The 12868-nt window shown below is 42.9% G+C and overlaps 1 protein-coding gene across 1 annotated transcript; it reads right to left on the bottom strand.

Annotated features, from left to right (window-relative positions):
- Window positions 1-385: 385 nt before the first annotated feature.
- On the bottom strand, window positions 386-4678 carry LOC111969209 (large ribosomal subunit protein bL21m). Its single transcript, XM_023995171.2, has 7 exons — window positions 4552-4678; window positions 4141-4198; window positions 3869-3954; window positions 3451-3614; window positions 3244-3296; window positions 3000-3103; window positions 386-654 (listed from the first exon to the last, which is right to left on the bottom strand). Exons 1-7 carry the CDS (start codon window positions 4646-4648, stop codon window positions 590-592), a joined length of 627 nt encoding a protein of 208 aa, XP_023850939.1. The 5' UTR covers window positions 4649-4678; the 3' UTR covers window positions 386-589.
- Between the last annotated feature and the right edge of the window lie 8190 nt (window positions 4679-12868).

A 12868-nucleotide genomic window follows, 5' to 3' on the forward strand; every position in this document is an offset into this window, starting at 1 on the left:
CTTTGTGTTTACGTTGTCCTAAAAAAGAGAACCGAACCGAGACCACCTCTCGAGATGGTCTGTTCGGTTCGGGGGCTATTTTGAAGGGTCTGAGATATTTTGGAGTATTCACACTGCAAAAAAATTAAGCGAACCACACTGAGTTCACAAAACTTGTCTGAAAGGGACCAAGTGTGAAAACACACCGTGTCCCAGATTTTCACTTACTATATTATGTCTAGTCTATGAGACCAGGCTGGAATAGCTCAAGTTTTCCTTCTTTGCTGTCTTCAAGCTAGGTTTCTCCACTGTGCAACATGATATCATAGGTGTCCTATGGCTATTTGTCATATAGGTGAGAAACTGCGCCTGGATTTCACCAATTTCATAACAGATTCATAAACAATTGACCTATGACAGATTGCTTTAATTGTACGTATACAACACATCTGATTACATAAAAAGGCACATTTACAAAGATTTACTTGAAAGATACCAAATATTGATCATAAATGTGTTATCCCATTATATTTTCAACTGAGCATGTGTTCCAAGTTTCAGTGGCACATTCACTGGCCAAACGTTTATTTACAATTCAAAACATATAGCATCAAGTCAATCTGGGAGCAACTTCAATTGTGTTGATCCGAAGCACTGTTTGTGGTTGCACAATAACTGAAAAAGGAAAAGACAATAGTTAGTCTTGCAGCAGCCACACGTACACAACATTATTCTGAAACACACACTGTCAGGTTATTCACACTGCTTTTACAGAGTTTACTTCAGAGGATGAATATAATTTAGAATGTTTGAATATAATTTAGAAATGTTTAATGAATAAAAAAATGCTATTATAATGCAAGGCCTCAAGTGTGCCTCTCTTTTCTGTTGTGATATCCTGGGGAATTTCCACTCTCTGGAGAGATTTAATGTTCCTGTTTACTCCAAGAAAACAATATGAAATTATCCTAGAACAGTAATTGGCATGTGTGGACAGAGGAATTCAGGTCATTCATTGAATCTAAAAAGAGAATCTTAGAATTGATGATCAAGTGATCACCCAACTACAGTGTATTCAGAAAGTAGTCAGACACCATGACTTTTTCCACATTTTGTTACGTTACAGCCTCACTGTAAAATGGATTAAATACATGTTTTCCATCAATCTACACACAATACCGCATAATGACAAAGCGAAAACAGGTTTTAGAAATTTTTGAACATGTATAAAAATCCTCCAAAACAGAAATACCTTAAGTATTCAGGAACTTTGCTATGAGATTCGAAATTGAGCTCAGGTGCATCCTGTTTCCATTGATCATCAATGAGATGTTTCTACAACTTCATTGGAGTCCACCTGTGGTCAATTCAATTGATTGGACATGATTTGGTAAGGTACACACCTGTCTATACAATGTCCCACAGTTGACAGTGCATGTCAGAGCAAAAGCCAAGCCATGAGGTCGAAAGAATTGTCCGTAGAGTTCAGAGACAGGATTGTGTCAAGGTACAGATCTGGGGAAGGGTAACAAAAAATGTCTGCAGCATTGAAGGTCCCCAAGAACACAGTGGCCTCCATCATCCTTAAATGGAAGAAGTTTGGAACCACCAAGACTCTTCCTAGAGCTGGCCGCCCAGCCAAACAGAGCAATTGGGGGAGAAGTGCCTTGGTCAGGGAGGTGACCAAGAACCCGATGGTCACTTTGACAGAGCTCCAGAGTTCCTCTGTGGAGATGGGAGAATCTTTCAGAAACCGAACCATCTCTGCAGCACTCCACCAATCAGGCCTTTACGGTAGTGGCCAGATGGAAGCATCTCCTCAGTAAGTTTGCCAAAAGGCACCTAAAGACTGAAAAGCAAGATTGAACTCTTTGGCCTGAATGCCAAACGACACGCCTGGACGAAACCTGGCACCACCCCACGTTTATTTTTTTACATTTTATTTAACCTTTATTTAACTAGGCATGTCAGTTAAGAACACATTATTTACAATCATGGCCTACCCCGGCCAAACTCTGGGCCAATTGTGCACCGCCCTATGGGACTCCCAATCACGGCCGATTGTGATACAGCCTGGAAGCAAACCAGGTTCTGTAGTGATGCCTCTAGGACTGAGATGCTACTCGGGAGCCCCAAATTGGTGAAGCATGGTGGTGGCGGCATCATGCTGTGGGGATGTTTTTCAGCGGCAGGGACTGGGAGACTAGTCAGGATGAACAGAACAAAGTAGAGAGATCCTTGATGAAAACCTGCTCCGGAGGAAAGGTTCACTTTCCAACAGGACAAAGACCCTAAGCACTCAGCAACGACAACGCAGGAGAGCTTCAGGACAAGTCTTAATGTCCTTGAGTGGCCTAGCCAGAACACAGACTTGAACCCGATCGAACATCTCTGGAGAGACCTGAAAATAGCTGCACAGCAATCCAACCTGATAGAGCTTGAGAGGATCTGCAGAGAAAAATAGGAGAAACTCCCCAAATACAGATGTGCCAAGCTTGTAGCGTCGATACCCAAGAAGACTCGATGCTGTAATCGCTGCCAAAGGAGCTTCAACAAAGTACTGAGTAAAGGGTCTGAATACTTATGTAAATGTTATATTTCAGTTTTTCATTTTTACTAAATTTGCAAAAATGTCTAAAACCCGGTTATTGTCATTATGGGGTATTGTGTGTAGATTGATGAGGGGGAAAAAATATTTAACCAATTTTATAATAAGGCTGTAATGTAACAAAGCAAAACCCCAAAATACCTTGGAATGTGTCACTTTCCCACACAAACTCTTGCAGCTTTTACACGCTTGTTCATGCTGACAATTCTCCCAGGGATATTATTCTTGACGTTTCCATTAGAGTATTGTTGTTTATATTGTTTCCCAATTAAAACATTTCATATACGCGTCATAGGAATAAAGGAATAGTGTTGTTGCTAGCTTTGATTTGTACACTACACAGTTTCAAAGATTATTTTAACTTCATTGTTTAAATATCAAAAACATTCAACATGTAAAAAAAACTAAATACTTCTTTTCTTCTGGTATCTGTGTCTTTTCCAGAACCGCATGTGAACTTTGGGCCAGGATTCAGTCTTCTCAATGACAGTTGCCTCTACTCTGACCAAATCACGACTACATGCAAAAAGAAGGGAAATGACTGTTAGAAATTAGAAAATTAGAGCAGTATATTCAAAATGGACACTGCCTACATTCAAAACCCAAACATGCATAATCCGCCCACCCAGTTGATGATATAGAACTAGAAAACTTACCCGAGTAGGGGCCTCCCAATCAGTGTGAACTCTTCTCCACCAACCAGCAGCACCTATTAGATGGAAGGATTTTGTCCATTAAAAAGTGCAGCAATTGAGTTGGTAAGAGCATAAAAAGAACTGGGACAAGGCTAAAAAGATTTGGCATGTGTGGAAAATGTTTCCCTTCCAAATAGTAATGACACTAAGAATATAAAGGACACAGACCTTCTCAAGTCTAATCCTGTCACCACATTCAGCATCAATGTGGTTTTCAATGAGGATCAGGTCTTCATTTGTCACTTTCCACTGTCGACTTGCAAAATGGAGAACTGCAAAAAGCCTTCCATAGTCTTCCTTTGCAAGAAGGGTGTTCACATTTTCTAGAACCACTGAAAGGCAATGGGAGAGTGATCATTCAGACACAGTAAATTACAAAAACACTGAATCTAAAGATTGATTTAGCCCTAGGCTGAAATGTTATGTCTCTTTCACTACAAAATAGGCCTGTGTTAAAATGTTTTAAAGGACACATATTTCACATAAATTGTCTTTGATGTGTGTTTAATGTAGGTTTTGCTTTATCAAAACTGAGAAAGCATTCAGAAAGCAACAATTAGTGTACATCGGTCATCCTTTCCCCCACCTTTGTGCTGCCTCTCCTTTTCGTCACTGCTGATATAGGACAATTCTGGCCACAGTGGTCTGGATAAGGACGTCGGTGGTACATAACTGCTGGGGAACATGAGCCGAAATTGCGTTATTTTGATTCTATAATATTTTGGGTGGGTGAAGGTGTTCTCTTTAAATGATTTGAGATCAGACATCACACAGAAATAATTGTAATCTAGAATCAATATGGAGTACGAAGTAATACATAATCATTTTACATTATGAAGTTGAGTGGATATACTGTACCTTGATGGTAATTTGCTCTGAGAACTTCGATGACGTGCTATTGCAGGACACAGAAATCCTGAATGACAGATTATTCAGTTAGTTTATTCCCTCTGGGAGAGATTGATCCTATTCATTGTCTGAAATACAAGCTTGTTGTGTAACTATTCACTGGCTATAAATTATTTACACACCAAGATGATGCTCAATATATTAAATTGCGACAAATGTTATACAGATGAGACGTATTAATGAAAGCTGCTGTTTTGCCTTTGGATTTCAACACAACATACTCATCAAGCTTGTGAGATGTAGCCTAACCGGCTAATGGTTTGCTAATGTGCACATTTAGCTTGCTCTATTCCAGAGATAATACATTGCACGGATAACTTGACCAGTTTAGATTTGTCGACATACGGGTGAACAACCTACCCATTTGATTAAGAACAGGAATTTTCACATGACGTGTTTGTAATCTCCAACACGTTCTCAGCATCTCCAGATATCCTTTTCTCAAAGTCAGCGCCATCTTGCCTGTCAATATTAGGTGTTACAGTCATTACATTCCCCGGATTCCTATCAAATAAAAAGTGTTCCATTAAAAAAAATTATTAGGAAATGGAAGATGCACAATGACTATACAGATGTCGCTCCGACATTTCCTGCTTGCTAAAATTCKAATAGATCGCCTAATTTCATGCAATGTGACAAAACAGGCAAGTATAGTGTAGAGATGTATTATCGTACCATCTRAACCGTGTGAAATATATTTCCCATAACCAAAAATATTGTATTTTCAGCTGTTTGAAGCTGGTGTGCAAAACCGAAATTTAAATTTAAAAAAATAAAATTTAAGAACAGGAAGCAAGAACAGGAAGCAAATAGCGCACATAGAACATATTTACCGCTTTCAATTAGATGTATAACGCACATTTCTATGTGAATTTGGTCATCGCCCCAAAAATGACATATTGCAGCTTTAAGACCCCAACATTTCACAAGTTTTTTTTGCAAAATAAGTATTGAATACATCAATGTAGTAGTGTAAGTCAGAAATAAGTGTGAATACATGAGAAATATACTGCCACATACCTAAAGAATAACATATACCAATAATAATCTTAGATTGTCAAAGACGCCAGCCACTCAAGTCATAAACTGTTCTCTCTGCTACTGCACAGCAAGCGGTACTGATGCACGAAGTCTGGAACCAACAGGGCCCCGGACAGCTTCTACCCCAAAGCGATAAGACTTCTAAATAGTTAGTTAAATAGTTAACCAATAGCTACCTGGAATATCTGCATTGACCCTTTTTGCACTAATCTGTTTGACTCATCACATACTCCGTATCTATCCTGTTGCCTAGTCACTTTATCCCTACCTATATGCACATTTATAAACTGGGTGGTTCGAGCCCTGAATGCTGATTGGCTGACAGCCGTTGTATATCAGACTGTATACGATGGGTATGACAAAACATTCAGTTTTACTGCTGTAATTACGTTGGTAACCAGTTTATAATAGCAATAATGCCTTACCGCTTAAATCTACCTCAATTACCTCATACCCCAGCACATCGACTTATTACTGGTACACAGTGTATATAACCCAGTTATCATTTGATTTATTTTCATTTTTTCTACGATTTCATTTTTTCTTGAATTGTTTGGAAGGTCCCGTAATAAGCATTTTCACTGTTCGTCTACCCCTGTTGTTTACGAAGCATGTGATTTGATAAGGCATACTTTTTATTCCAAAATAAATACATTAAAAACTATATTTTTGTAGGTTCCCATGAGGACTTTTCCAAGCCTCTCAACACTTTGGCAAAAACAAACAGAACACAGTGTCTGTAGACACCTCTGTGGAAAAGCAACAGCTCATTGTTTTTTAGGAGGGACTACCAGTTGGTCAAATAATGAAAGTCACAGTGGGGTGCCAAAACACAGAGTTGGCTGTGAATTGTCTATTTACAGTTTAATATTACTGTAATGAATGTTCATTTCCTTGTCAAGATTGTGTGACATCTTTTTTTATATGCATTGGTAGAGATATTTATAATAACAGAAGCAGACCAGTGCTGCAACCATTGAAATACCTGTCCTGTCACACCCTGATGTTTCACCTGTCTTTGTGCCTGTCTCCACCGCCCTCATTATCCCCAGTGTATTTATACCTGTGTTCCCTATTTGTCTGTTGTCAGTTCGTTTTGTTTTGTGAGTTCGTTCGTTTGTCAATTCGTTTTATTTTCCCCTTGCTCCTGTCTGTTCTAGTTCCTGTTTAAAAAAAATCCCGGTTTTGACCTTTCTGCCTGCCTTGAGTCTGCCTGCCGTTCTGTACCTTGCCACACCACACTGGACTATTGACCCCTGCCTGCTCTGACCTTGAGACTGCCTGCCGTTCTGGACCTTTTGAACCCTATCTGGATTACTGACCTCTGCCTACCCCTGACCTGTCATTTTGCCTGCTCCTGTATTAGTAATACATTTTTGTTACTTCGACACTGTCTGCATCTGGGTCTTGAAATGTGATAGTACGAACTGGCCATGATTGACCCAGCAGACTCGGACCAGCATCGCAATGCCATCTCCTCCCAAGGAGCCACCATTGGAAGGCACGAGGAGACCTTGGCCGAACGCCATGACCAAGCATTGAACACATTTCTGGAGCAATTCCGGGAGGGTTGTCTATTAGGCAGCCTACCACAAAGGTAAACTCCCAGCCCCTCAGTAACCCGGCTGTTAGCAGTGCCGTCACCCCGGTTTCCCGGGAGCCCACTTACCTCCCCCGGAACGCTTCGATGGAGAATCGGGCACCTGTTGGGCGTTTCTCGCTCAGTGTCCCCTCATCATCGAGCTGCAGCCCTCCTCCTTCCCCTCAGACCACTCTAAGATAGCGTACCTCTTCGCRCTGCTGTCCAGTAGGGCTCTCGCCTGGGCTGCAGCAGTATGGGCACAACAGTCGGCCGTATGTTTGGAGGAGTTTGTGGCGGAGGTAAAGAAAGTTTGAGGCTCCATTGTCCGGGAGAGAGGCTGCCCGGAAGTTACTCCAACTTTGGAAAGACTCCCGCAGTTTGGCAGACTATGCGGTGGATTTCCGGACGTTGGCAGCTGAGAGTGCCTGGAACCCGGAAGCGCTGTTCGACATGTTCCTGCACAGAGTATCGGAGGAAGTAAAGGACGAGCTTGCAGCCCGGGTACTACCGACAGATCTCGACACGCTCCTCGTCTTGACCATTCGGATCGATGGGCGACTATGGGAAGGAAGGAAGGAGAGGAGAGTTGATTCCACCTTGCCTCTAAGGCATCCCGGAAGTCCACGACGGCTCCGTTGCCGAGAGAACCCGAGGCTACCCGAGTTCTTCCGAAGACTGCCGATTCACCTCTTCCCGAGCCACCTCTTCCCGAGCCTATGCAACTAAGCAGAGCATGGCTGTCTCCAGCTGAACGGCTATACACTAAGAGTTGCCTGTATTGCGGGACTACTGGTCATTTCATCTCCACCTGTCCACTAAAGGACCAGGCTCACCGGTAGGAGCGAGTACTCTGGTGGGCCATACGGAGAACTTTTCATCTCCCCTTACTCACACCCCTTTTCAAGCCATTTTGCTGTGGAGGAACCAGTCAATCTCTCCGGAAACTCATCGACTCTTGAACGCTACCCTGGCTTCCGAGCTGGACATCCCCACCCAGCCCCTCTCCATTCCCTTGGATGTTAGAGTGCTGGAAGGGCGCTCTATATGCTGGGTCACCCACAATACCACCCCCATCAACCAACGTGGGTCAGGGAATCACAGCGAGATGATTAAATTCCTGCTCAATAAATCTCCTCAGTTTCCCGTGGTATTGGGATTCTCCTGGTTCCAGCGACACAATCCCCTCATTGACGGGTCTGCTGGTGCCATCATTGGCTGGAGCCCGTTYTGCCACGCCAGTTGCCCCGGACCTCTCCGTATTTTCCATGTAGTACTAGGACCATCGGGAGGTGTTCAGTAATGCCCGGGCCACTTTGCTTCCGCCGCACCGACCATATGACTGTGGGATTGACCTTTTCCCAGGCACCACTCCGCCCCGGGGACGACTGTACCCTGTCGGGCCCGGAGAACAAGCATATGGAGACCTACATTGAGGCCTCCCTAGCTGCAGGGTTYATTAGTCCTTCTGCCTCCCCCGCCAGCGCAGGGTTCTTCTTTGTGGAGAAGGACAAAACCCTGCGCCCGTGCATCGACTACCGTGGTCTCAACGACATCACAGTGAAGAACCGCTACTCGCTACCACTCATCTCCTCGGCCTTCGAGCCACTCCAGGGGACCACCGTGTTCTCCAAGCTGGAACTATGGAACGCCTACCACCTGGTGGGTATACAGGAAGGGGACGAGTGGAAGACAGGCTTCAACACGGCCAGCGGTCACTACGAGTATCTTGTCATGCCATTTGGCCTTACCAACGCCCCTGCTGTGTTCCAGGCTCTGGTTAATGATGTGGTCCGTGACATGTTGAACCGATTCGTCTTGGTCTACCTCGATGACATCTTCATCTTCTCCCGCTCCGCCCAAGAACACGTGCTCCACGTCCGACATGTTCTCCAACGCCTCCAGGAAAACCAGCTTTTTGTAAAAGCAGAAAWGTGCAAATTTCATCGCTTCACCATCCCCTTTCTGGGTTACATCCCTGCAGGGAGTGTGCAAATGGGTCCCGGGAAGGTGAGAGCGGTGGTGGATTGGCCCCAGCCTATGTCCAGGGTGCAGCTGCAACATTTCCTGTGATTTGCCAACTTGTATCATCGAATACGCCCGCAACACCCTTCCTTGCTCTGCCACGGGTCTATCGCCCTTCGAGTGTTCCCTGGTGTATCAGCCCCCGCTCTTCCCTGAGCAGAAGAGGTCGGCATACCTTCGGCCCAGATGTTTGTCCGCCGCTGTCTTCGTACCTGGAAGAGACCCCGGTCGGYCCTTCTCAAGACCACCTCCAGGTATCGACGACAAGCGGATCGCCACCGGACCCCGGCTCCCCGGTATCGTCTCAGGCAGAAGGTATGGCTGTCCACCCAGGATCTGCCCCTCTGGGTGGAATCCCGCAAACTCTGGTTTATCGGCCCTTTCCCCATCTCCAAGGTCATTAGCCCCTCTGCTGTTCGTCTTCTGTTGCCCCGTACACATCCCACTTTTCATGTGTCCAGAATTAAACCCATGTCTCACAGCCCTCTGTCTCCTGTTTCCATTGTCTGGTGTAGGGGGTGATATGAGACATAATTAAGCCTTACCACTGTGTGGCTGTCGCCTACCATTGAACGTCTGACTGACATGACACCAACGCCTTACTAACATCTGCGTTACACCTGCGTGTAACTAACATGTCGTCATATCAATGCCTTACTAACGTCTGCATGTTAATGAAAGTCATAAGGTGCATAGGTTATATTAATTAAATCTCAACCATAAATGTTAGAAATGTAGTTTTTCCCGTGCAAGCCGACATTCCGAAGTTGCTCCCTTAAGTTACAGTGTAGCTGTAGCCTATGGCTTGTGTATTTCCTATTATCGCTAATTGCCTAGAAAAGTTTATGTACAGTCTATAGGTAATCTGTCTTTCCCTCAACACCTCACGGCATGGTTTATAAGCGCGGATATCGACTCTGCCACTCAAGCATGCTTTTGTGGCACAGTCGACTTCGGGCTAGAAGGTTGAGGGTTCGAGACCTGCTCCCTGCTGTTTCATTGCAGTATGTATATGATTACTGCCGCTAGGGGGAGCTGTTACATCAATGGAGTGAGTGAGATCGTGATGTCTTGGAGATTTCTTCAATCTTCTTCAAACAAACTTTTCTCCGTCTCATCATTTTACCCTATTAATTCAGGTATGTAATGTGCAAAAGTGCAATATGACTTAAAATATTGAGGTAACATGGTTAGTTACATAGTGCATGAGGTTGGTGAGGTTTGAAGGCAGTTGAAGAGAGTTTTAACCGAGTGAAAAACTGGTTGGTATTTTCCCAATTGTAAGTAATGGAGTTAGGTTAAGAGAAGGGATTAAGATGGCGTCCGACCTTTCTGTACTTTTTCCCCAACGGTTTAGATCAATTTGTTTTATTTTCTATGAACAAAGGCTCAGTTTACTTTAGGTAATATACATAAATATGCGATGTCACGATAAAATGTGTTTGTATGAAAATAGCATTTAACAGTTCGCTATCTTGATGCTAACCAAATTTAGCTTGGATAAGCGCTAGCTAGCTCTAGGCTAGTTGGTTTTAGTCAATGTCAGCTTACATGTTAGTGATTAATGTAATGGTAGTAGCATTGTTTTGCATAAACCTCCAGCAATTAAAAAAAAAAATCGAATTGACACTGATAGTATAGTGTGTTACATATATTTATATACTGGGTGGTTCGAGCCCTGAATGCTGATTGGCTGACAGCCGTGGTATACTTAAGCAGTAAGGCACGAGGGGGTGTGGTATATGGCCAAAATATCACGACTAAAGGCTGTTCTTATGCACGACGCAACGCGGAGTAAATTGTAACGTATCCCTTGATGGTATGTGTTAGCTCAACATTGTTGTAACATAGGACATATAGATATATATTTAACCACAAGGGTGTACTAATGAGCTATAATTTTTAAATCATAATAGAGGACTACTGAAATAATATTATTTCAGTGTAGATAAGGGAAGGCCTGCTTAAATGAAAACATGCCAGCCAGACAAGCCAGGGTATGAATCAAATGTAATTGCATATGAACGGAGTGGAAATTAGCTGACTTTGTGATCTGTAAAGTAAGTAAGATTAATGTGTGCGGGGGGCATAGAAATTATATTTTTTACCCTGATGCCTGTTTATTCATAAAAAGCAGATTGTGGTAAATAAAATGAATCGCAATGGTTAGCCTATTCAAATTAATTGGGGAAAAAAAGCTTATTAATAGGAATACATTTAGCCTAATTGGTAACAAATTAGACTAGACAGGATTCTAGTCAGGCTTTTGTTTGTCAAATCCAGATTAAATATAGGTCTTCATGTGTATCAAATCTGTGGGTGATTGTGGGCTAAATCAATGACAAACAGCTGAAATGTTCAGGCTTCATCATGATCTCGGATCAAAACAGGCGTTCTCGGTTCGGTTTAGGCTAAGGTTATGCAAAAGAACGCAACTGCACTGAAATGAATAGCCTGATTCAATTGGATTCTCCAGAATAATACTTGTTTTTATCGGTTAAACTGTTTGGTCTACGCATAGACCCATAACGATTCTAACTTTTTGGTATTTTGCTGTAGGCATAGCCTACCACTATTATTTTAAATTGCGGAGCATTTACTAAACAAACCACATTTTCCTGTGATGTTGAGGCTGAGCAAGACCTTTGACTGTGGAAATAATCGTAGATCGCTTTATATAATCTGGACCGTTGTTTTCCTATGGCTAAGCAAATAAGGGGTAGCATATGCTTTCTGCCCGTCCCTATAACAACGGTTAGACCTATATCCTCACATACCCCCTCAATTCGAACCCTGCTTTTAACCATAAGACATCTCCACAGAAATGTATAGCCTAMGGATTGCATGGTGACAGTGATTGTGTCTGTTAATCCGGTAAACTGGGAAGTGGGGGGGGRAAAACGAGGTCAAATCATGACAGTGATTTTCAGGTCAAAGAGATGCCAGAGTTTCTGAATTGGAATTCCGAGTTGGATGACCATTCCAAAAAAAATATCCCAGTCTGAGCTCGTTTTATTCCAAGTTCCCAGTTGTCTTGAACACACTGAAGTCGGAAGTCAGAGATTGACGAGTTCTGAGTTGTTTTAAATGCGCCACTAGAGACCAAGCTACCTCTTATTTCTGAATAGGGCTACCTCCAACAAAGAAGCCCTTGTGTCTGTATTGATGTGAGTAATGGTGGCTGGCTGCGATATCAACTACCAAAATAATTTTTGTATTGAGGCGGTATGCCTATTTTAGAAATCATGTACATTTATAAGGCATTCATGGTGAGATCTTTAATAATAAACTAAACAGACACTTAAACTAACGTGACGCGTAACACACGTAGACGTTAAGGCGTTCATGGTAAGATCGTTCATAATAAACTGACAAGCAAACTGACACGTGACGTGAACACATCTACATGACATGTCACGACGCGAACACTACGTCTACATGTTATGTACGTGTCACGTGACGGGAACATGTTGGCAGTTTGCCGCCTTAGAAAAAATCTTGTCTCCATTGACAGTCCATGTTAATTCATGGTGGTATTTTATGGCACTAGGAAGACATTAGGTGACTTCGTGAGGTGGCAGTAGCTTCACGAGACTTAATTTCAGCCCTTATCACCCGCCATAGTCTAGCCTTGCGTGCCAGTCCTCTCTAGGTTGTCCAATGGTAATCATAATGGAGGCTATACTCATGCCACGTAGGATCGTCAGACACCCAGCAGGTGAATGGGCTTATTTTAGGCCTAAATTGAAAAGGTTTCCTGCTTTTACAAATGACAGTAAATCAAGATACCAGCAGGTATCCCCACCTAAAGAATTTAGCTACACTTGCAGTTGAGGGATGACAGGCTCTCAACAGGGATCTGTCAGCTGTGATGCAGCGGTGTTCCTCTACCCTGAAATGTGCTTTGATGCAAGCAAAAATAATTATGTTCTTAAGGAAATTTACCTTTTCTAGTTGACTCACATATTTCAACACATTATGCCTTAATATTTCCTTTAGAGAAAAAGGGCAAATAGTCAGACAATGTTAATA

This window comes from Salvelinus sp. IW2-2015, linkage group LG10 (assembly GCF_002910315.2).
Source record: "Salvelinus sp. IW2-2015 linkage group LG10, ASM291031v2, whole genome shotgun sequence".
Classification (NCBI taxonomy): Eukaryota; Metazoa; Chordata; class Actinopteri; order Salmoniformes; family Salmonidae; genus Salvelinus; species Salvelinus sp. IW2-2015.

What these genes read in the sequence shown, in the direction of transcription:
- LOC111969209 (XM_023995171.2), bottom strand. Translation starts at nt 4,648, where the DNA reads ATGGCGCTGACTTTGAGAAAAGGATATCTGGAGATGCTGAGAACGTGT. An exon ending in CAGAGCAAATTACCATCAAG is followed by an intron (nt 3,955 to 4,140) that starts GTACAGTATATC and finishes GTTCCCCAGCAG; the next exon opens with TTATGTACCACCGACGTCCT. An exon ending in ATTGGGAGGCCCCTACTCGG is followed by an intron (nt 3,104 to 3,243) that starts GTAAGTTTTCTA and finishes TTTTGCATGTAG; the next exon opens with TCGTGATTTGGTCAGAGTAG.